At 43.3% G+C, this 24443-nt stretch overlaps 2 protein-coding genes, 1 non-coding gene and 1 pseudogene across 5 annotated transcripts in view; 2 read left to right on the forward strand and 2 right to left on the reverse strand.

Annotated features, from left to right (window-relative positions):
* Window positions 1-20268, reverse strand: part of DNAJC16 (DnaJ heat shock protein family (Hsp40) member C16) — a 33118-nt gene extending 12850 nt beyond the window's left edge. Inside the window, exons 1-7 of one of the 3 annotated variants that reach the window (XM_023532593.1) lie at window positions 19881-20268; window positions 17903-18087; window positions 13241-13307; window positions 11999-12344; window positions 3239-3423; window positions 1340-1444; window positions 488-646 (exon numbers count right to left, since the gene is read on the reverse strand). In XM_023532593.1, the coding sequence (XP_023388361.1) occupies window positions 488-646; window positions 1340-1444; window positions 3239-3423; window positions 11999-12344; window positions 13241-13307; window positions 17903-18069 (1029 nt within the window). In that variant the 5' untranslated portion in view covers window positions 18070-18087; window positions 19881-20268. The other 2 variants (XM_011363506.2, XM_023532594.1) reach the window with 2 other exon arrangements.
* On the reverse strand, window positions 11616-11734 carry LOC111742118. The gene has a single exon (XR_002781193.1). It is a non-coding gene; the product is annotated as a 5S ribosomal RNA (ribosomal RNA).
* On the forward strand, window positions 13319-14152 carry LOC105294390 (annotated as a pseudogene).
* A 1504-nt stretch (window positions 20269-21772) lies between the features above and the next one.
* The window catches only part of CASP9 (caspase 9), a 17812-nt gene continuing 15141 nt past the window's right edge, over window positions 21773-24443 (forward strand). The window contains exon 1 of the mRNA XM_023532650.1: window positions 21773-22218. Coding sequence (XP_023388418.1) covers window positions 21832-22218 — 387 coding nt within the window. The 5' untranslated portion in view covers window positions 21773-21831. The remainder of the gene's footprint in view (window positions 22219-24443) is intronic.

Genomic DNA, 24443 nt, shown 5'->3' on the forward strand with positions numbered 1-24443 from the left:
TTTTCAGAATAAGATTATTGACTTTCCGACAGGGGTACTTTAGAGGTAAAAATTATTATTATTATTATTTTATTTTCGTGGTAAAATATACATAACATGAAATCTATCATTTTAACCATTTTCAAGTGTATAATTCTGTGGCATTAAGTCACGTTCATATTGTTCTGCAATCGTCAACCTTCCACTTCCAGAACCTTTTTATCTTCCCAGACTGAAAATGCACCCATTAAACACTAGCTCCCTTTTCCTCCTCCCCTGGCCCCTGGCAACCACCATTCTACTTTCTGTCAAAAGATTATTTTTTAAGCAAAATAGTACCAAATCAGATGAAAAACAAACTTGTTCTTAAGTTCTGTGCCTCTGAAGGAAGAAATTAAAAACTAGTTTTTCCTCCTCACCTGCTCTGCTCCATTGTGCTGTGTAGTATTTACATGAAGGCCCAAGATAACGCGTGAGGACAATCTTGAAACCGGGCGACCTCACGTACCTGGATAGCATCTGCAGGCTTGTTGACGTGTTCTTTAAAGACCAGCATGGTGGGGGCATAGACATTGACGTTGAACTGCCTCGTCATCTCTTCCGCCCCTCTCAAACTCACACAGACGTATCCGAATGACAAATAATCTTTGTATGCAAAAGCGGTCAACTGTTAGGGCATAGTAGGGAGGAGGAAATGAAGTCGATAGCACAGCATCCAAATTACAAATCCAGCGTGGCTTGTTCCCATCAGTGGGTAGAGAGGAATGCCAGCTTATTGCACAGCCCCACCTGGGCTGCTACACTCCTGTACCCGTAGGAATTCTATGGTGTTCCGTGCATGAAAACTGCACCAACAATGCGAAACACAAGTAATTCTTTTTTTCAGATAGAACAAAATATTCATCTCACTGAGATCTGTACTGGGTGGGAGGTACGGAGTGTTTGAGGAATAACCTGACCCCCGATTACGCAGGATAGCAGTGATCACACAGGACACTGTCCTCTGCCATCTCATGTCACCGTGGTTGTGCTGGAAATGTGGAACAGGGTATCAGAAATCAATATTCCCCATACCGCAGGGAGACCCTGGGCTGGTAACACAACAGTGTCAGTATCTCGGTCTATAAAATAGGGATAGTACCTGTATGACTGGGCTCTTCTGAAGATTAAGTGACATTATATGTGTGGAAAGCACCAGCAGAGAAATAGTATCACTAGGTGCTCAATGTACGGTGGTTAAAGCAAATTTCTGGTCTTCAAACATTTCTCATGGGTTAAGCTTTTACTTATAAAAAGGACAACCAGGCTACAAATTATTTCCACCAAAATAAGAGAAAACATTTCCCAGCACATACAGTACCTTGTACAGCAGGGGTACAACAGGCATTTGGTCAAACAGAAGGACGTGTGGTTTATTCTCCTGCTGCCAGCCAGAGAGGAATTTGACATAATTTTTATTTGTAACCTTAAATTGAAAAGAGGATGTTAATTTAAATATTTAATTTTCAACAACTGTATTATAATCCAGTCAGTAGATAAATAAAATCAAATATGTGTAAAATATTATTTTGTAAAAATAAGAAAAAACGCACACAACAAATCTTTTGTCTTCATTAATGAAAATCATTGAAAAGAACAGAGATATTGATTTCATATTTTCATGCATTCCAACTCTTACAGACTGAAAGCATAATCTTTTCTAAAATGATTACTGACCATATTATAAAAAAAACTGGGCTTTCAAAGTTGGTTCTTGCTTAATTACAGACTGCACTTCTTAATCTACTAACCTTAACCTATTAACCTTAATCTAATGCAGAAGATAATGTAATAATTGCTCTTTTAAATGGCTTAAATAAAAATAAGTGGGACCACCCCATCTATACTCACATAATTTCATTTACTGACACCTGAATGGTGTTTTTTTTGTTTCCCTGTTTATACCTTAAAATAATTCTATTGAGAGAACAAATTAAAAACATGAATAATTAAATTTCTATCTAGAAATTTTTCATAGTAGTTCAAAAATTTATCCTTCTACTCTGCTTCCAGAGTGATCCATATAAAACCTCAATCTGATCATTTCACCCTGTTGCTCAACTTCCTTCAATGGCTCCATCACCTGCAGGCCACGGCCCAACTAACTTCCTTAATGGGGCGTGAGGCCCTCTGAGGCCCTCGCAGCGAGATTCCTGTGAACCGCTCTAACCTTGTCACCTCCCACTCAGCCATGGCTTCGTACAGAGCAGGCTGCTTCAGGTCCCAGACCTCTGCCTGCCTGGGACTCATTCGCTACTCCCCTCTCCTCACCTGGTAAACTCCGTTTAGGGTCATTTCTGCCAGGAAGCCTTTCCCAACTCCAAGTCAGGCTCTTAACATGTCGGATGGAAATAATTGTCCCCTAGACTGGGAGGCCCTTGGGGTCCTCAACAGTGTCTGGCATAGAACGGCTACTGCATGAAGGTCTGAGGACCTCCCAGGACAACCTGTTCAGGAGCCTACAGTGCTTTCTGACAAGCTCCTTTCCAGCTAACTGCAACAAACATTTCTTCTGTAGACAGTCCTGCTGGCAGGACAGTCTACGAACATGGTAGAAATACAACGAAGATGTCCGTATGTTCACTTTCCGTGGTACCGTTAAAAGAACGTGTCACTTAAAGCAAAACAAGAAACCAGTTCCTGTGATCCCTAACTTAAGTTACTGGGGAAAATATGCTTCTTAAACAGAAAAATAAACTAGTATGAACTCTGTGCCTAGCTTCTTTAGCTCAACCTTTTGTTTGTAAAATTGAGTCATAGTGTTGCATCACTATATGTTTTGAAAGTTCCGAAAAATAACATTTGATTTCATGGAATCTGGTGTTTTCTATAGATCATTAAATATATAATCAGATATAACTTAATTTGAATGCTCTCATAAGAAAATTATCTTCAAATGAACAAATTCAGAAAGAAATCCTTCATCCGATGTTGCAGTCTAATTTTTTGTTTAGAAAATAGTTGCTGTCATTTTAGGCTCAGGTTCCTACGACTGTAAACCTTCATTCACAGTGGTTACTGGCAGGGAGAAATTCTTTCCGTCTCTCTCTACTTCTGCTGCAATTTCAGTCTCCGACAGACTTCACTGAAATGTTCTCGTTTCCGTGATTAATATGTGTCTTGCCTGCTCGAAACGAAATCCGGTCTGAGATGGCCACAGAGATCAGGGCAGCCAGCAGTCCCAGGCACCCCGTCAACTACTGCACAGCCAGGTACTTACTTTCTCCACCAAGTTCCCCGGAAGAAGACTCTCTACGAATTGCCGTAGGTTCTCACGGACAACCGCGTTATGGAAGAAGGAGATTTTCCCGTTTATGATCCCCAAGATAGAGGGTGTGCTGTGTGCTCCCAGGTGATGGGCCAGGCGCCTCTCATACCCAGCGTGGACCACGCCGATTCCCACACCTGAAAAGTAGGGAAGACCCACATGAGGCCTTTTTACGCCCTCTGGCAGATGAAGAAGGGCGCTAGTTTTTTGGTGTGAAACAAATTCCGACCTAGTAGGACGGGGCATCTTTCCTAACAGACTGCCTGACGCTCTCTCGTTGCTGGAACTCTAAAGCAGCTCAGTTCTTCTGTACAGCAATCTGGCAATACTTAAGAAAAGTCGCAAATCTTTCTTTTAGTCTGTTGTTTCTCAGTTTGGGAGCAGATCGTTAGGAAACACTTCAAAAGACAAAAGAACAATCTATTCATAGTGTTCCCAGCCATAAAGAAAGAAACTGTCAACAACCCCTGGATCCAACCACTCAGTAATGGTGGGAAAAACCATGATATGTTGATGGAGGTCATAGTTTCTTACTCTCCAGAGCATGTCTCCCTTCTATAGAAATTATTTTATAGAAACAGAAAATACAGATTCTCAAAAGGAGAAAAATTAAGTTAAAATCACTCAAAAGCCTCATCTCATCTAAGTCCTGTTGATATTTTTATATCTGTCTGTACCTTTTCTTACACAAGTACATGTCTGTCTGTATACACACGTGCAAAATAAAATGGGAGCATCTGATACTATTTCACTTAATACCTGAATAACTTCCTGTTCTTCCACTCAACCAAAGTCCCTGGAGGACCCGTTACTCTGCTAAATGCTGGAGACACCTTAAATATTAACAGTTGGTAAACAAACATTTTCTCTTGCGCGTCTAACAGACTTCTAACATTTCCCAATCGAACTCCTGATCTCCCTCAAACCTGTTCTACCCAGGCCTTCACCATTTCACTGATGACAGCCTCCTCAAGCCGAAAATCCTGAGCCGTCTTCAACTTCTCCTGTCTCTCATACCCACATTCAACCTGGCAGCAAGTTCTGTGAGTTCTGTCTTCACTATGCCAGGCTTCTGACTTTTCCCCACTTCCGTCACACACCCCTCTCTGCGTCATCACCATCGCTCTTCCCTGGGTTGCTGCGGTACCTCCCAAATGGTTACTCTCTTGTCTCCTCAGTCTATTCTCAACACAGCGGCCAGACTGCTCCTTCTGTAACACAGGCAGAGATCACGTCACTCCTCTGCCCAAACCCCGCAGACTCCCCGTTTCACTCAGAATAAAAGCCACCATCTTCGCAAAGGTCCCTGGTCCCCCACTGACCTCCCTCCTCTTCTCCTCCTCACGCTCACCTGGCTCCAGCCCCAGCATCCTTGTTCTTTTCTAAACACACTGGTATATTTCTGCCTCGGGGCCTTGGTTCTGGCTGTTCCTCCTGCTTGGAGTGTGTGTCTCCCTGACATCTGCAGAGCCGGCACCCTCACCACCCACACGTCCTTCTCAAGGAGGGCACCCCACTACCGTACTTTAAACTCCACTCCTCACAGGATCCCCCTCAACCTGCTCACCTTCCCTATTCCACAGCACTTAACGGTCTTCTAAGACATCACGAGCTTTCCTTTTTCTGCTGGTTCTTTACTGTGCCTTCCCTGCTGGACTGCATGCAAGGCAGGGATCCCTGTACAGTCCATAATGCATCCCAAGCACCAGAACAGAGCTTGGCCTGTGGCCGGAGCTCAGTGAAACCGGGCCATCAATCTGTTTAAGCAATTCTTTCTTTTTGCACACTTCTGTCTTTCACTATTGTAGAGAATATAATGATGGGCATCTTTGTACATTGTGTGATTCTTTCCTAATTAAATTCCAAAAATGGAATTGCTGAATAAACAGCAGGGATCACAAACTTAAAACTTTAAAATTGTCAGGTAGACTAAACAAATCTATCTGCAGGCTCCCTGACTGTGACCCCTGGAGTTTCTCAAGGGCAGGAAAGGGAGGACCTTACATGTCACATAGTCCACTCCCCTCATTTTATAGATAAAGAAATTCAGGGAGATGAAGTGATTTATCCCAGTTTGTGAGCTGCAAAAATTCTAGAACAAGACCTAAACTGGATGTTCTAGAGCCAAGTCTGGTATACTACTCTATCACTATGAGGCATTAACAATAAAATGGAACAGCGCCGATAACGGAAGTGCATGTAAGGATTATGTGAACAGAAGAAAGAACCAGAGGACGGCAGGCGTGTACAATGAGATCTGGTTTTACATAAAGACAGAAGAGACATCACGAAAGGAGGTCAAGTGGCCACACAGCAAAGGCCCTGGGGTGGCATAAGCATGTCCTGAGCCCTTGGTAAGTCAGGGAGTACGCCCAGAGCTTCACGGGCATTATCACTTTTCATACTCACAAACACCTGTTGTCTTCACAGATCAGCAAACTAGACCTTAGAGAGGCTGAGGAAAACTTAGCTGGCATCAGTTTTTGGGTTGTGGAACCAAGATGTGAACCCAGGCCCATTTGAGTGCGAAACCTGGGTCCTCCCCTCTCCGTGACCTCTGAACATTGCAGTGATCGATTCCCTAGAGGCCAATTCACCCTAAAGGACACTACCAGGGACTGGCACATAGACCAGATGCCAATTTATCATCTGATCTCGTGGAGTACGCCTTTCTAGTAACTGCGTCATTCAGGGTGCCCTCTGCCGGATTTCTGAAGACATAGGTACTGGATTTAGTCATCAGAAAGGTGGCTGGCTGGTGGGCTTGGACTCAGGACAAGGGGTGCAGGCACTCTTGGGAAAGCAAAGAACTGAAGAGATCTCCGTGCCTGCTGTTTACTCTCCTCCAGTGACCCTGCGCGTACTGTCCCACCCTGCGGGCCACCTGCCTGGGCTCACCCCGCAGCCGTGCACCCTGGCATTCCCCAGGACCGCCCTGCTCTATCACGCTCTGCTACCATTTGATGGGCGGCATACTTTGTTTCCACTCGCTAGAAGATAAACTCAATGAGTACAGGGATTTTTGGCTACTTTGTTTACTGCTGTATCCCTACTCTCTAGAACAGTTCTTGAGGCACTCAATTTTCTCTTAAACAAATATGTGAATCAAGTAAAGTATTCAGAGTCAAGTCCAGATTCAAAGCCAGCTCTGCTACCCATTCGCTGTGTAACTTTAGTCAAGTCATTTAACTTCTCTGAGCCTCAGTTTTCTTTAGTGGTAAAATGCAGATAAGTTTTGAGGATTAAATGACATAACATAGAAAAGAACCTAACCCAGAGCCTGGACTATGGTAGGCGCCTAATTAATTACAACTATCATTATTATTATTTCACCCAGACCATGCTGAAGTCTGAGACCTAGACTGTCTTACGTGAGGGGGATTTTATCCTCCAGTAGTCTGCCTCTTCCCTGTGCAGCGTGGGAGAAACAACGTGGAACCCCCACCCCGATGTTGCCTTTCCCCACCTTTCCTATGCACCATCAATAGAGCTTTTTTCCAGTTAAAACAGAATCCAAGTGATTAAGTTTCATGTCTTTGACTTAAATTTCCCTTCGTGTCTTTGAAATTACACACATCACCTTCATTATACGTGTTTCCAAATACAGAAAGACTATTTTCTTGGATCATTTCTAGAGAGGATTTCAATTATTACTATTATAATCCCATTTCTCAATTCTGAAGGAATTTTACTCTCCCCTATAGATTAACTATCAGAAGGATTAGAATAGAATAAAGAATGATAATATTTGGTGTTTAAATTGGTAGTATTTTTCCTGCTGAAAAAATATTTACGAGTATAATAAGAATTTCACAATTCTTTTAAAGTTCAGATCTAACCCCCTCCGCGCCCCTCATCCAAGCTGTGAAGGGTGAGTAAGAAAAGTTGGCGGCATTCTTTTCTAAGACTCAGACCAAGAAATGACCATAATGACTGGTTGGTGACTTCAGGTCTCTAAGCCACAGAGAACAACAAGTCCATTTGTCTCTTCCTCTGCCTTCAAATTCTTTACTGTTCAGGGTTCAAAAAGCAAGCTCAGCTGGGTGAACAGCTTGTGAAACTATTCAGGGATTCTTATCTTGATTCAGGATAACCGGGAATCCGAACGAACTGGAATAGCAACTTTAAAAGAAAGGCAAAGCATATGTGATCTCTTTCAGAAACATTATTTGATTTTTATATGGATCGAAGTTTCTGGCTAATTTGCAGATCCAGGGGAATTAAAAGTACCAATATTTTCTCCTCTTTTTGAGGTTGTAAGAGGGTCTTTCTGTATAGTACTAAACATCTGTGTCATGACTCTATTTTGAGGTGCCAAATTATATTTGTTTTCATTATACAATCTGAAATGTGTATCCCACATTTCACGGAAATTCTTTTTCCCCTGTGTAGCATACACACATCTATTTTTCTTTCAATTTTTATATATGCCTTAAGGGATGGTAGAGAGCCAAATGGAAGAACATGGCACAGTCAAATCTGGCTAAATACAACCTGTTAATGAGCAAACCGCTAAGATGTGAAATAATGTGCAATAAAACAAAATCAAGGACAAGGAGCTAAAGTGGATTTTTTTAAACCAATTTCTAGGTAGACCCTTTTCCTAGACAATATGAAATTGTTACATACTTAGCAATTCCTTGAAAGAGAGGAATTATTACTTCTTTTAAAATAAAAAAAGCATGGCGAATAATCACTGTGTGATCATTTAAATTCGTTTTCCCTAAAATGTTATTTTGACACTCAACCTCCTTGACACCCTGGTACCTCTGCCTGCACCTCCCAGGGAGCACTGAGTGTGCTGTGATGATTCAGGTGTGTCTCTTATTTGAGTTTCTTGGACACAAGGACCAAGTTTTACTTATGCCTGAAGCAGTGTGGCACAGTGGCTACAGAGCGAACCTGGAGTTGGACTCCTGGGTCCATATCCCAACTCTGCTGCTTATGGACAGAAGGACTTCGACTGGTTCCTTAACCTTCCTGGGCCTCAGTTTCCACATCTGTAAAATATGGATAATAACAGTCTCTCCCTTACTGGGTTGCTTTGTGGAGAAAGATAATCCATACACAGCATTTGGCACAATACGAAACAAGTGAAATGCTCCATAAAACTATTATTATTTTAACATATATGTTGGTGTCTAATATAGTACATTCATCAAGAAAAAAGTTTTAGATGAGAACACAGAATGATTTCCTTATCATCTTTTGCTTACTATATTATTCTGTACTTGCAAATGTGAGGTTGGTATGAATTCTCAGGGTGCATATTTTCTCTTCAACTAAACGGTAAGCTCCTCAAGGTTGGGGCAGTGCTGACTATTTCTGGGCCCTCCTCCACAGCATGGTTGCCTATAAATGTTGATGCTTTCTGCACACTAGTTATTACCACATTGCATGACTGTAGAGTCTACCTAAATAGCAACATTTCTCTTCTGGGTAGAACTGTTCTACTTCATTCATGTATGGCACTTCAGGCATTTTATGTTATTCTGTGATAATGTCCAAGCTTCCCCAGACCACTCAGCTGATCTCTGCCATTGTCTGCTCTTTCTGTCAACTCAGAATAGAAACATTTCTGGCAGTATCCGTCTTAAAGGGTAGGGCTGCCTCACCTGGATGGGGTATGGCCGTGAATACTGTAATGGTCTCATCTCAATGTCACCCAATTGTAATCAAGCAGAATCTGACTATCTTCAACTAATCTGGATGTTCCAAAGGGGTGGGGTAGGGGAACACAGTAATCAATATTACTTCTATGTAATATTGGGAAGGGGGGGTGGAGTAGGGGAACGCACTAATCAATATTACTTCTATGGATCTAAATCCAGCTTCTTCCATCCTTGTCATTTTGAATCCTGATTCATTAAGATTACATAATAGACAAAAAGAATGGCAATACCTTCAATCATCAAAGATTTAAAGACGCTGAAAGGCAGTACAGCATCGTGTTCAATGTATGGACTGCAGAGCCAGACTACCTGGGTTCGAATCCCGCTTTGCCAACACCAACTGTGGGGCCTTGACAAGATACCAAAAGTGAGCTAAGCATTTATAAGAGGGGTGACAATAGCCCCTGCCTCGAAGGGTTGTTGTTTAATGAGTTGATAACTTATAACAGTGCTTAGCATATGGTAAACTCTCGACAAATATAAGCTATTATATTATGTTTGCATTATTAACTTCACGTCATCACATTCAGTATGTCTAAACTGTAGTTATTTAAAACCACTTCTCCCCACATTCCACTCTCCCTGCTTTCTCTGTCCATCCAGTAGCTCGAGACAGAACGCAGTCAATCCTGACTTCACCCCACCCTTTCCTCATTTCTCACATTCAAATGGTCTCCAGGAGCCAGATGCCTTCAGACCTCCATGATCCTACCCCTGAAATATCAGAAACTTGTCCACCTCTCTCTATTCCTACTGCCCTAGTTCAGGCCAATAGCTGCTGTCTTGCCAGGGCTGGTAATCTCACTGCCTCTATTATCACTTCAATTTCTTCCTCCATGTAAAAACTTTCCTTGGCTTTTATTACGTACTATAAAATAAAATCCCAGTTTCCTTAGCCTGGAACTTAACACTCCTTACTGCCTGGCTCCCAGCATGCCCTCTGCTTCTTCCTCTCGCATTTACACCCGTCACGCCCCGCTGCTGGTCTTCCAAGAACACCCTGTTTCTCTGCCTGCACTGTTTCCTCTGCCTGTAATGCTGTTCCCCCATTTCCTGCCCAGCCAACCTCTAATCATCTTTTAAGACTTAGCTAAAAGTCAGTTAAAAGTTGGTGCTTGGTTATTAGTGAGTTGAAGAAAGTACATTTAAGAAAGATTTCTAAAGGGAGTAGGTGCTTTTAAAAATTTTACTTTGGTAAACCAGAAAATCCCATTAATCAGAAAATCTCTAAGGTCTATTTATTAAATACTTAATATATATATCAGGCACTTAAAATTTTTTCTCATTTAGTATTCATAACAACCCTGTTGGTCTGACACTATTACACTCCTTTTAGAGACGAAGAAACTTGATAAGTAATTTGTCCAAGGACACAAAGATAATAAATGACAGAGTTGATTTGAACACTGGTCTATCTGACTGCAAGGCACGTGGTCATAACGTAACCACGGTGCTTCGCTACCTCATGGCGTGTCCGTTTGCAGGACCTGTTTAAAATATGCTGGCTCTGACCTGACCGCTGTAAATGCACGACCGTCCTAATCTACGCACGGGTTTCACCTCCGTGTTCTCTTACTGGGTCTCACTGTCAGCTCCCAGAGGAGGGAAGTCAGAGCAGTTTTCAGCACGCCACCCAGCACGGCATAAGTCGCAGTCACGCCTCGTGATGACCGAGTTGCTCCACCAGGCTTCTGCCTGACCTCCACCTCTCACTCACCAGCAAGCACCTGCCCATTGCTCCGCGCGTGAGACACTGTGCCAAACGGATTCATCTTCTAAGAACTTCTCTAAGCAACGTCAGGAAAGCGTTTTGGCAACAAGTCTGAGTATCCGAGTGCTTCTGAATGACGGGTTGAAAATTTCTGTTTTATAATAAATGAGTCGATGGTTTTCGGTGGTATGATCTCTCCAGAAAAATCCCAGCCCTCAGCCTCCATAGCTGAGTCTGTCCCTTTTTAGTTACTCAAAAGTAGGTCTGCTAATGCCCATAACACACGTACGCACATGAGCATGCACGTACACACTTAGTTCAGTAATTCCAACTTTTAGGAGTGATTAAAATAATTGGATCACTAAAATCTTCCTGGTGCTAAGTGGCAACGACAAACAAAGGAACGGCTCATCTGTGATCAAGGATGCAGCCCACGACCATAATAGTGTTATGGGCTGCATTGTGTCCCCCTGCCAAATTCCTATGTTGAAGCCTTGACCCCCAATACTTCAGAATGTGACTGGATAGGGCCTTTAAAGAGGTAATTAAGTTAAAATAGAGTCCTTAGGGTTGTCCCTGATCTGATAAGATTGGTGTCCTTATACGAAGAGTTTAGGACACAGAACGAGAGTGGGACAGCAGACACATGCACGCACAGAGAGACGACCGTGAGAACACACAGGGAGAAGCCGACCACCTGCAAGCCAAGGGCGGAGGCCCCTCAGAAGAAACTTAACCTGCTGACCCCTTCGTCTTGGACTTCTAATCTCGATAACTGTGAGAAAATAAACTTCTGTTGTCCATGTGTATTTTCCTACGGCAGCCCCGGCAAATTAACACACAGTGAAATCACAAATACCATATGAATAATCTACAAATCCTACCAGCCTTAAAACTGATGCTTGAGGGCTGCTTTGTTTATCAACAATTTTTTTTTTTTTTTTTACGCCTATAGCACCTGGTCTTCCTAGGTGGTCTCCCATCCAAGTACTAACCAGGCCCGACCCTGCTTAGCTTCCGAGGTCAGATGGGATCGAGTTTGTTCAGAGTGGCATGGCTGTAGACTCACCGATAATTTTTAACTTTCTCCTATGTATTAGGCCCCTCACTAGATGTTAAGAGATTAGATAAAGTTTCAAATTAGTAACACAAAGTGAAAGTGGCTGATACATTTCCCCTCTCTGAAAATGTGTCCTTGGAAAACACTAGTCACCATGAACTTGTGAAGAGAAATGGCACTGTTCCTTCTCTCCAATATCCCCCAGAGTTCAAGATTTAAAAGTTACCTTCTCCTATATAAACATCTTCCAAAGAATAAAATCATCTTACCCAATCCTTCCAGTTCTTGAACTACTTCTTTCCAAACAGGCTCGATATGGATACAGCTAAAGCACCAGTCTGAGGTGATCTTAATGAGGTAGGGTTTCTTGAAGCTATCTGGGACCACTTCATTCACATAATGTGAAAAGTGCAATAAATACTTTTCATCAATGGAGTCCCGCCGCTCAGAATTAAAAGGGAAGTGAAAAAAAGATTCATCAAAATAAAAATTTTCATGGAAATGGCGGAAGCGATACTCTCGCTGCTGCTGTTGCTGCTGCTTCTGGTAGCCCTGGTTCTCTCCAGCATCTCCATAGTGATCATAATTTGATCTCTTTTCTTCATTGGAAAGAATCTAAAAAGAAAGAAAAAAAATAAGGCATTTGTAGAACGACAAAAGACTTTCCCGTAAGTAGCTTGGAAGACAAAGGAAGAAAATAAATGTAGATATGACGCAATGAGGTATTCTAAATGCAGTCACTCAGCATACCAGCAAATTCTTCTTTCAATAGAAACATTAAGTATTTCAAGACCAAATTACTTTAGTCGTTTAGATATGTCTGTATTGGATTTAAAGTTTTTTGCTATCGTAATATTAAATGCATCAGTAAAACAAGTAAAACTTAAGGTTGATCACCAGGGCTCAACCACAAGAAAATCAACTAGGTCATACCATTTAAGTTAGAAAAATTCAAACCAAAATATGAAAAGCTGAGAACGCCAAAAAGTAACCACAGAATTGAGTTCAGTGTCTTACGTGTCAGCTGATTCTGTTTTAGGACGATGTGTCATCCTGAACTAAGCACTGTCTGTTGAAAAGCATCATCTTACACAGACCGGGACACCATGGACTTATTATGAGTCTTCTAGGCCAACCTACTTAAGCTGACATGTAGAAAGCTGTTGAAAATCTTGTCTTTAAATGTATTTGTGACCTTTTGTCACTTTAATAAATATAGGTAAATTGTTTTGTAGTTCTGCACATAATGATTCTAAAAAGGCAACAGACACATATATTCAGGGTAATTCCACGATCCCAATTGCAGCCTTTAACACAGGCCATTTTTTTCAAGAACTTAAGTGTTCAGAAACTAGCTTCAAAATACTGAATGTGAACAAATATGGTCTACCATCAACTAGAAACTGGGTCAAGGGCACAAGGAACATGTCCTGAGAGGACTTCACAAAACTAATTCCCTAAAGCATATTTTATAAGATCTAATGGATGCATTACAAAGGCAGATACAATACCTCGTAAGCCTTGCTAATTTGAATAAACTTGTCTTCTGCTCCAGGATCTCTGTTTTTGTCAGGATGCCTGAAACACAAATGGGCAGGCAGTGAGAATGGATTTAATGTTTTACACATGGTCAATTAACATCCTCGTACACACAGTTCACTCCATCAGAGGCAAATGGAAGGCTATTTTATTAGGGCTGTTTCTTAAAAATAAATGGTAGAAGCAATCAATTGCTTCACACGCCTATAATAAATGTTAACTTTAAAATAGGCAGTTTCTCTTTTCCGTCTGGCGGCAGCCATCAGGTAAGCCACGACGGGCGCTCACAAGTGTATCCAGGAGCTATGGAGGAGGAGGCAGCAGTCTGACGTCATGCGCTTTCTCTTCAGGGGGTGCTGCTGGTAGTACCGCCAGCTCTCTGCACTCCACAAGGACCCTGCCCACCAGGCCGGATAAAGCGCGCAGGCTGGGTTACAAGGCCAGCACGGTTGTATCATGTACTGGATTCTTCTGTACCGTGGGGGCTGCAAATAACCCAGTTTCTAAGGGTGCGACCTATGGCAACCTGTCCATCACGGTGTCAACCAGCTGGAGTTTGTCGGAAGCCTTCAGTCAGTTTGTTGCCAAGGAGCGAGCTGGACGCCACCGTGGGGCTCTGAGTCCTGAAGTCTTACTGGGTTGGTGAAGATTCCACATGCAAATTCTTCGAGGTCACCCTCACTGATCTACTCCGTAAAGCTATCATACGGGAGCTGGACACCGCGGGGATCACCAAACCCGTCCACGACAGGGAGATGCGACGGCTGACGTCTGCGGCCCGCAAGAGCCTGGGAGAGGCCCGCAGGTTCGACCATACTCTTGGTGTTCCATTCCGTGCGGCCTGGTGAAGGCGCAATACTCTCCAGCTCCACCATTACCACTAACGTAAGCAATGTTTGCAAAATTCTTACCTAATAAACAACTTAGGACACACATAAAAAAAAACCAGGCAGTTTCTCCCCAAGGCACTTCAGCTGGGCACATTTTCAAAGCCCAACGTGAGGCAGGCAGCACTGCAGCTTTTCACTGAGGAAAGGTGGGAAACGTGCGTGCCTTTCTTTACGCTGCCCCCAGGTACCGCTAAGGCTGGCGCAAGCCTCAAGTCACTCATCCGTGAGAACCGACTTCTCTTCCCAAGGTGGCAGCACTTCAGCCTGATGTCACAACGATTTCAATGAAGGTATTTCTTCTGACAATTCAGGTAGACTTGGGAAATAGCTTTAAAGATGCAACATGAATTTGTTTTGTAACAACCATGTTTCAAAATAGCATCCTGCTGCTGAGATTCAAATGAGAACATTTTGGTCCATTTTCATTATTAGTCCAGTTATCCCATTCTACCTGTGATTGCCTTTTACCTATAAACGGATAATGATTTCAAGGCCACATGTTTTAAGAGGTGAGCAAAATCATGCACTTTAAGCAAAGTGATTTCAACTAATATTAGAACTAATATTTGCTATTATACACAGTTGGCAATTATCCATTTTGCAGCCATATATTTTTCTGTAATTTGCTGAGTTTACACCAATTTCAGCTTGGGGTATTTTAAAGTCCTGGAAAGTAGGGGCTGAGTTTTATGTCCTTAGAACCCTTAGGATCTAAATCAGTGTTAGATTTTTCAATGTTCATTTTAGTAAGAGACTCTATTAGAGAGCTTATTCATTATGTAATCACTTCTGCTAGCACCTAGTCAATTTCCTCTAGCAAAGGTTCTTAACAGAGAATCCGCTGGGAAGCAAATGACTACTAAAAATAGCACCAAGTATGCTGGAAGAAAAAAAATTTACCACTTGACCACCTTATGTTAGCAGAAACACATCTGAACGAATTATACCCCATATTCTGATTTCTAGAAAAAGAGAGAAACTTCGAATGGTGGGCTGTTGAATTTGGACATCACTCCTTTAACTATTTAATCCTTGTTATGAACATTAGTGGGGAAAAGAATCTTGGCTAGGTGTAATGAAAATAGTATGACAAGGAAACAAACGATGGTTTCAAAGCATGTTTCTGGATGACAAAAAAAAAGTGTTTTAAATATTCAAACTTAGGCTAAAGGCAGAGAAGATAAAATTATGCGATCACATAAATGAAGACTTAACGCACAGAACTCTGTAGGGGGAGAAGGGTAGGAAGGGAACCAAAGAGAGAGTTGTGAAGGCAGTTAGGTTAAAACCACAGATCCTACCACAGAGGAAACCAAGGCCCAAGAATTAGGAGGAAACCACGGAACAGTTTCAGCTTATAAGGAATATTTTCCTAATCACATAGAGACGCCACAAAGTTGAAAACATTCAGAAAAGGATAAATTCAGCTCTAGGAAAGTACTGTCCAAAGCTATTTTCTCAGTGTATATGAAACGTTTCACAAACTGCAATATAATACACATCCTTTAAATTTTAAAGTGAAGAAAATTCTGTACTTGGTATCTACTGGCTGTCGAGCTACCTCTAAGGGAATGAAAAGGAAGGTAGAAAAAGTAATATAGTTTGAATGTCAACTGTAATTAAAAGAGAAATAAAAAATACAAAGAAAGAGTGACAATAAACATAAAAAGTAATTACTGTGTTAGACAAATCAATTTGCTGTTAAGGCGACTGACCATGTTATACTCATTTGCTTCAAATCAAATTTTACGATGCCTTTTTCTTGGATTGGGAGTTCTTTATTCTGCCCATGCAGATGACAAAGGAAAAGTATGATAAAGCTTAATTACTGGGAGAGAAACAGAGTTTTCCTGCGAGAAAAGGTAATTTTAAATGGTTTCACCAAACAAGGAGAAAGCTCTTCAGAAGTCTGAGCAACATTATTAAGTGGTAAGTAAAAGCAGAGATAGGCTACAAATCCAATTCAACAATTAATCACTTCCCTGGCCATAGCTCATTTTGAAAAGTCAAATTGAGAAACTACTATTTTCAGTGCATATGAAACCATTACAAAATGAAACAAACTATTTCAGTGATAAAACACTGCCATAACTAAAAGCAGAAAATAATACAGTGAAAATACAAAGGTAAAGTAAAATTTTAGACTTTCACTGGATGATACTCTATATATTTCCATGGTGATGAATTACTCCTGGAGAGAATCTAATTAAGGAAGAGAAGCATATGATTCATTTAATTAATATCATAACACCCTTTTCAGCTCTGGAAGACAGTAAAGTCAAAGCTGTGTTTTAAATAGGTCCCACATACTCAAGCTATTCCTTCTGCTTTTAAAATGCTGTCACAGGCCATACCCTGTACAAAAGAATGTGGCTACCTTATGAATTCATTGCAGATTTATAAATTTTGCTTTAAACATAAAGAGGCAAGAGTTTGAAATGATGCAGAAAGCAACTTTGCTGTAAAGAGAGCCCCTGGAAAGAGGTCATGCATAATTAGAGCTTGTGTTTTTAGTATCCAATTCTGGCTTTCTCACGATATGAATATGGTCTAAAATATCTACCTACTCAAAACATTGTATTTTAAAACTATCTTTTACCTTTATCGCAACCAGCTTAAAACTAAGATACATCTTTCACTGAAGAATAATGGGTGTCAGGCAGTCATGCACAGCCTACAATGTCATCTGCATGTGGCAATTTTGCTCCTGTATAACTTCCTGTCCACCCAAACACTAACCCACTCACTCTTGCTTCTGTCCAAATGGGTAAGTGATCAACAAACAAAAAGCAATAAACTACCCGTTGGTCCTCAAAGGTCCAACTATGGAAGCCGGGGGTAACAAAGACTTAACTCTAAGTATAACTTCCTCACTCATAGAAGAGGGGCAGCAACACATCTCCCTCACAGAGGATTAATGAGATTTAAACGAGATAGAAAACAGCAACCTGGAGCCTAGCATGCCGTAGGTGATAAAACCTTGGGGAAGGCTTCCCATCCCAAAACTTCTGCTTGGTTCACCCAGCTTTGTAGTCACCTGTGTCCTTTCCCTCCTCTGCTCCTGCTGCATCTCTCCAGATTTATAATCCAACACTTCTATTCCTTTGGCAAGTCCATAGCATTAGTGGAAGAAACTAATGATCTCTGTTCAAAATAAGTTTTAAATTTATTGCTATCCTGCTAATTCACAAACACGTGTATATTCTCTAGCACATATATTTATCTGCAGGTAAAATTATGATTTTGCTATAAGATAATTTTTAATAGTAGTATACCCGATTCTTGAATATTCCTTTTAAATCGAGGGCAAAAGCTCTTTAAAAACTTTTTGAAAGCGTAAAACTTAATTTAGAAAACAGAATTGGATAGTATTCCCTTTAGCAATGACACTCATAAAGAGTTACGTTATGAACAACATCATGGGAAGGGTAGCTCATCCTTACATATGTTGTTGTATATATATTTTAAAAATTAAAGTTCCCTCTTTACTTTAACATTAAATATGCTAACAGCATCTAGGGCAATTAAGGGGGTTTCATAGTAACTCGGGATTTGGGTTGAATCACCAAAAATTATAGGATAACATGAACATTAGTTCTCTCGAGTAAAATATTTTAGACAGATATATATTATATATTTGTTGAACACAGAAACAGAGACAAATAAAAGCTAATCATAATTTAGGCTTCATTTTCCTGCTAAAACTGCTTAGCTTATATTAAACTATTTCTTTATTTCACCTACCATTCCCGGGCGAGCTTCTTATAAGCCTTTTTAATATCAGCCTGACTGGCTGTTCGGCTGACCCCTAGGACTCTGTATGGGTCAAAATCCAACGCAGACAGAATTTGCAGGATCAGAACCAGAACTATCAAGAACTGCCAGGATATGCTCAACTTTTTCACTTCCATTTCTCTTCCTTCCCAGAGCTGAAATGATTGAAGAGGCAACAGTTTCAGTGGTAGAAACGTGGAGTGTCTTGCTTTTTAGGTAAAGGTATAAGATATGTAGATGAAAAACAAAACAAAAGATATTTTGCAGGAAAAGTGTCAAGCTGTTTGACCATACTTTAAAAATCAATAATCTCACTACTGTTTATATCACAAATAAGAACTATTATAGATGAAAAGATGAGCAATAAGAATAGCAACTGTCTAGAATCCTTGGATTAGAAAAGCTTTAGAAATGACTGAAAAATGAATGAGATAAATAATAAGCAAATGTGGAAAAACGTAGGAAAATCAAGGTGACATCTCCATTATACGATTTCACTTATGCTGACAATTTAAACTTAAAATACGACTTAAGAATTCTTCGCTGAGTATATGCTACATAATTTCGTGAAAATCATAAGATTTACCATGTGCAAAACTACCAGATGAGATAGTTGTGATGTTCTTGGGAGTTAAATAAGAACAAATATAAAAGTGAGATACTCCTGTAAAACTGAGCAAGTATGATTTAATATGCCTCCATTCTATTTCTCACCATGCCCATTCCAACAAAAAAAATGACAAGCTGCTCTTTAATTTGATCATTGGCAATAGGGTCATTATAAACAGAGACCTCAGGAAATGCTCAACTTTTTCGGTGAATTTTGAGAAAAAGTGGTGAGAAAAAATTAAGTTTTCCACGTGAAGGGGAATTAACGGCACAGACTGAAGACCAGACATGATCTTCAAATACTAAACCTCCACCTTTGTAAGTGTAGAGACTGAATTCATTGTGGGTTTTAGAAATAATTCTGCCTAGTTAATGAAAAAGGCAGTGCTGTAATGCACAGACACACTTCAGAATTATGATCTTTGTGATATCAAAGTTTTTTCAGGGGCCATATTTACTTTGACTTCTTATAAATTACTACAGTTTTAAGGTTCGTGTCTATTGTGACACCTTAAGAGGGTGGGCAAAAGCTGTAACATTGGTGGGTTTCGACAGGTGGAAGTCTAAATGCTGCCTGGGAGTCCTCACAAAATTGACTAGCTTGATGGCCAATGTTTAAGATTGCATGACTGCTGAATAAAACCCTAAAACAAATCAGTTTTTTCTTTGTTAAGGCGACCTATAACCTATTCTATCTTACAAAACACCGACAGCGCGCTAAAAATTGGGAATGTGATGTAGCTACTGGTTAAGCACATGGGCTCTGAAATCAGGCTAAGATTGGGATTCATCCTCCACCACTTTATGACCTTGGGCAAGTTTCTTAAACTTGTTAAGCCTCAGTGACTTCATTAAAAAACAGGGGTGAATAATACCATCTTGAAAGGATCAACATGGGACTTAAATGTACGTAAAGGATTTACTGAACACAGGGTCAAGAGTCAATAAGTGGTACTTATTATTTTTTCTACCATGCAGTGCAATCACTGCCTGATTCAACTGTGTCAGTCGCCTCCAGTCAGAGGGCCCGAGTGGCAGGGGGCTGTGAAGTTCTTTTGCTGACAGCTTGAGGGTGCCGGCCTCAGGGCAGGAAACAACGTGCCCAACAGGTAGACTACAGCCCACGGGCAATATCACCTAAACCAGGCAGCTGCTCCCAGAGACACGCTCGTGGCCTGAGCCCCGCCTCGAGCTCCCGCCGGAGGTCGCAACCCTCCAGGAGACGGTCGCCTCCTCTGCTGCCCTTCGAGAGCCCTGGGCCGGGCCCTGTGGGCTCCCGGTTCTCCCCAGGCCCAGCGGGGACCGAGAACAAGGAGGAACTGAAGGGAGATTCCTGAACCTGCCCGGTCCCGCCGCGTCCGCGGCTCCGCGCGTCACGCCGGGAAGGAGTTACCGGGAAAGGGCACCGGCCTAAATGACTGCAGCGTCCGAGATCCAGTTAGTCCGCCGGCTGGGAGCCTCCGGTCCACACTAGCGCTCGCCGGGGCCTGGGGAGGGGAAGGAGGAGGAGACAAGCCTGAAGGGAGTCACGTGATACTTAAAGGCCCGGCGCATCGCAGGCACGGACTGAACAGGTAGAGAGCGTCTAGTCTTAGAATCTGTTTTGACCCTTGTCACCCGCCGTCTGCGCGTGGACCAGGCAAAGTTGCCATAGGAACGAGGAGCGCTCTTTGGCTGGATTAAAAGGGATGGTCGTGACCAAAGAGGTCAAAACGTGCCTCCTAGCGAGGCTAAGTCGCGATGCATGATGGGATGCCAAAGAGACCTCCCCGATCCAGGGAGGAGTTTCCAGTCCAACCTGGAGGTGGCCCTCGTCTAGCAACAGTTGCTAGGGTGGGGAAGCAATTGCCGGTCCCGGTTCTCTTTACTCCTATTCATAGAATTCTAGAGCGTCAGAGTTGGAAGGAGGCACCTTAGGGATCCTTTCCAGTCCAACTCCTTCATATGCTAATGGCGATACTGAGGCCCAGAGACTTGCCCAAGGCCTAGAACCCAGGATTCCTAAAAGCATTTACTAAAAAGCGAGCTCCACCCTAGAATGCGCCAGTCCTTGCCTATAGCAAGGGAAAGGGATGTGTGTGCGGTGGGTGGCCGGGGAGGGGGTGGTGGGAGAGGGAGAGGCACAGGTTTCTGAGGTAAGACAATGACTTTCATTGAGACAAAGAGGTTCTTTAGGGATATAGATAGATTTCATATAGCCTTGCCCTGTTTTTATTTATTGTTATCTCCTTTGCAGTTATCACTATCTAACATACTATATCTTTTATTTTGTTTATCATTTGTCTCCTCCCACTGGAATGTAACCTCCTAACGGCAGGGCTTTTTTGTCTGTTTCCCCCCCGCCCCCCACCTCTATTCTTGGCGCTTGCACAGACCTTGGTACAGACAGGATCGCAATAAATACTGATGGAATAAATGAATGAATGGGACTGAGGTTTTGCTGCTCAAGAGAATATATTCTAAGGTGGACTCCAGGTTAAGAGTGTGGACTTTGAGTCAGGTTCGAGATTAAATCTTGCCTGCCTCTGCCAGTTACTACCTGTGTGATCTTGAACAGTCACTTCACTTCCTTGAGCCCCAGCGTCCATTTATGTAAAATAGGGGAAACTACTTCCCTGGTAGAATTGCAGTCAGGGATAAATAAGATGATGCAATGTAAAACGGCTAGCACAATGTCTGAGACTTAGCAGATGCTCAATAAACAGGATCAATTACTTTTCAAATGAGCCGTGTAAACAGAGAGTTCAGAGGACAAGATTTCTGTCAGTTTTTTTCTTCGTTGTGGGAGGTGCTAGGGTGGGAGAGGGAGAAGGGGAATGGAAAACCGTGTAGGTTGGGCTTGGTCGGACACGCCAGCTTGGAACAGTAAACGATGAGATCCGGGCATAGGGGCGGAAGACATGGTTTTGTTGTGGGCGGGGGGGGGAGCTAGAGAGGAGCCATAACCCGGAGGGAGTTGAATGGGGCGGGGCAGACCGTGGCTCCCGACATGTCTGCCTCTCCTACTAGTAGAGCCCCTCCGAGTCTCTCTGTAAAAGCGAGAGGTCTTGAATTTTGGCCAGGGGGTCGCGTCAGTGACGCGAGGATGTGTCTGGGGCGGGGCGTTGGCGCGTGGGTGTGTCCCAGGGGCGGGGCAGGGTGCAGAGGCGGAGCCGAATGGGCCCGAGGTTGCCTGGTCTGGGAGTCGGACCCTGGGGGCGGGGGAGATACAGGGGCGGGGCGCTGTGGCAGGGGCCCGGAAGCGGACGGAGGCGGACGGAGGCGGCCGGGGTCCGGGCGGTCTTCCCGCCATGGACGAGGCTGACCGGCAACTTCTGCGGCGATTCCGGGTGCGGCTGGTCGGCGAGTTGCAGGTGGCAGCTCTCTGGGACGCTCTACTGAACTACGAGCTCTTCACGCCCGACATGATCGAAGACATCCAGGTGCGCACTCGCCCATCCCGCGGCCCCCAATTCCCGCGCCGCATGCAGGCTTCTGTCACAGATGGGAACAGCGAAGCCGCGCTGAGAGGGTTGCTGGAGCTGCTACGTAACTTAAAGGCCGAGCTCCCACTTCCCTTGCCCCGTCTGTGCCAATTAGTAACCACCTCCTTTGGGGAACCATCGTGTGGGAACCCCGTTTTCCCACACGGCGGCGAGCCCACTGAATTGCGCGGCGGAACCAAACGATCCCAGACACCTCTTTGAGCGCTTGCTAAAGCCGTTCCGCGCCCTGCACCACCAGCGTGCACTGTTAGCTGCTGCAGCACTGCGCTTTTGCCAGCAAGGAGGCGTGTGTGTGTTTTCCTCCTCTAGCGTGGCGGTCCGTGGCACCCACTTAGGCGTCAGACAGCCTGGAACCCTGTCCTTGGGCAAGTCACTCACTTATCCTCTTTGAGTCAGTTTCCTGGGCTGTGAAATGGGGACAACAGTAGTAGTGTCCTGAGGGTTGAATGAGATAATGGATGTGAAACTGGAGTGTCAGGCACACTCAACCTATGGCAGTTGGCTGTGCCTTGGCCTCCTTGGCCAGTCCTTCATGAGTTGTTTATGTTTTGTAAAGCTTTTTTGGAGATGAACGGCCTGATGCATTTAATGGAGGGAATAATAAAGTCAAACATTGGAAGTTCTCTTTAAAAGCACTTTCATGTCTTTGTCTTATTTGACCCTAACCACAGGACTCTGAGGTAAGGTGGGTACAGGAGGTATTTCCTACCGCGAGGAGCAGTGGGTGTGCCTGGCTTCCTGGAGGTCCCTGGCTGGTGCCCGGTGGTCTGCTTGCAGGCCAAGTGTTCAGTTTCTCCATCACCCAGCAGCTCGGCTTGACCCAGTGAGGAAATCTTTAATAGGTCAAGTGTCATATGGAAAATTACCAATGAATAATAATATTAAAGGAAGCCTTGTGAGCACCTGCTGTGTGGCCTATACTCAAGAGTGGAAAGGGCACGAGGCCATATCCTTGCCTTCAGGTACATTCACAAAGGTCACTAACTCCGATGCCCATGGAGGCCCAACGTGTGGGCACTACGGTAGGCAGCCTCTGCGCTGCTCCCCAGCTCCAGCTGGGTATGGTCCAGTGTTGCCAGATCTTTCATGTTTTTAAAGAGAAACTGGAATTCTCGCTGTCAAATTCCCTGATTTTAAATGTTAACAATTCAGAATTTTAAAAGGATGCTATGTGAAAGACAGGCCTCCATTTCCCCACACCTGGTGTGGCTGATGAACACACAGGCTTTGGAACCGCATGGATGTCAGCCCAGATTCTGGCTTTGTTATATATTAGCAAGTTGCAACGCCTTTCTGTGACTCAGTTTCCCTCTCTATAGAGTGGATAATTATAATTTAAGGTTGTTGAGAGGACTAAACGAAATCATGCATTTAACAAGTGTCTTTTTGTGAGTGTTCAGTAACTCTTGAGAGAAATCAAGCAACACAATCTACTTGCAGAGAAGTAGGCATATAGCTCAGTGTTTTGTGGCTGAGAATTATCTTCTCAGTGACACTATAGGTGTGCGCTGTTCTAATATAGTAGCCATTAGCTGCGTGGCTATTTAAATGTAAATCTGAACTATTAAAATTAAACAAACTAAAAAATTCCATTCCCCAGTCATAGCACCCAAGTGCTCATTAGCTGCATGTGGCTGATTGGGCAGCCATATTGGACACTGCAGATAAAGAACATTGCCATCATCTCGGAAAGTTCCCTTGGACAGTGCTGCTGCAAGACATTTGAGGATAGGGTGGTATCTTATTCTTGTGCATCCTGAGGAACTTGCCCAATGTTGGGTCTCAAAGGACAGCCAGCAGATAACCAGCATCTTCTTAGTGCTCCTGCCCTGCTCCCTGTCTCAGTGACTGGCGCCACCCATCCCCACACCTGTCAACCTTGACCATTTCTCCATCTTCACAGTCCACCCAGTCAATGGCCGTGCTGTCTATTCTCTCTGCTTGTTTCTCTGGTCTGTCCTCTCACTTGTCTTTATTCTAGCTGTATCGATTTTGCTGCCAAGTGAGCTGTGGCTCACTTTTATTGTCCACCCTGCCCTCAGGATGATTTTTCTAAAAGGCAGATCTGACTCTGTCACCCCCCTTCTTAAAACTCTTCAGTGCTTCTCACAGCTCTCTTGGCATGACCACACCAATGCCTCCTGCCTCACTACTGTTCCCTACCCCCACTAAATTCACTATTCACTTACTGATGTTTCCTGGGGCCTCAGCCAAGATCCTTTCCTGGAATCCTCTCTGACCCCCCAGGGCTGAGTTGGGTGTCCCCGTACCTTCCCAGTCCCCTGTGGCACACCTCTCCTTGCTGTGTTGTTGTCGATTTCTCTGTTTGCATCCCCCACCCATCGATCGCTTCCTAAGGACCGAGATTATTTGCTGCTGCATTTTCAGCACGTAGCACAGCACAGGGCACATAGTAA

This window comes from Pteropus vampyrus, unplaced genomic scaffold (genome assembly GCF_000151845.1).
Source record: "Pteropus vampyrus isolate Shadow unplaced genomic scaffold, Pvam_2.0 Scaffold86, whole genome shotgun sequence".
NCBI lineage: Eukaryota > Metazoa > Chordata > Mammalia > Chiroptera > Pteropodidae > Pteropus > Pteropus vampyrus.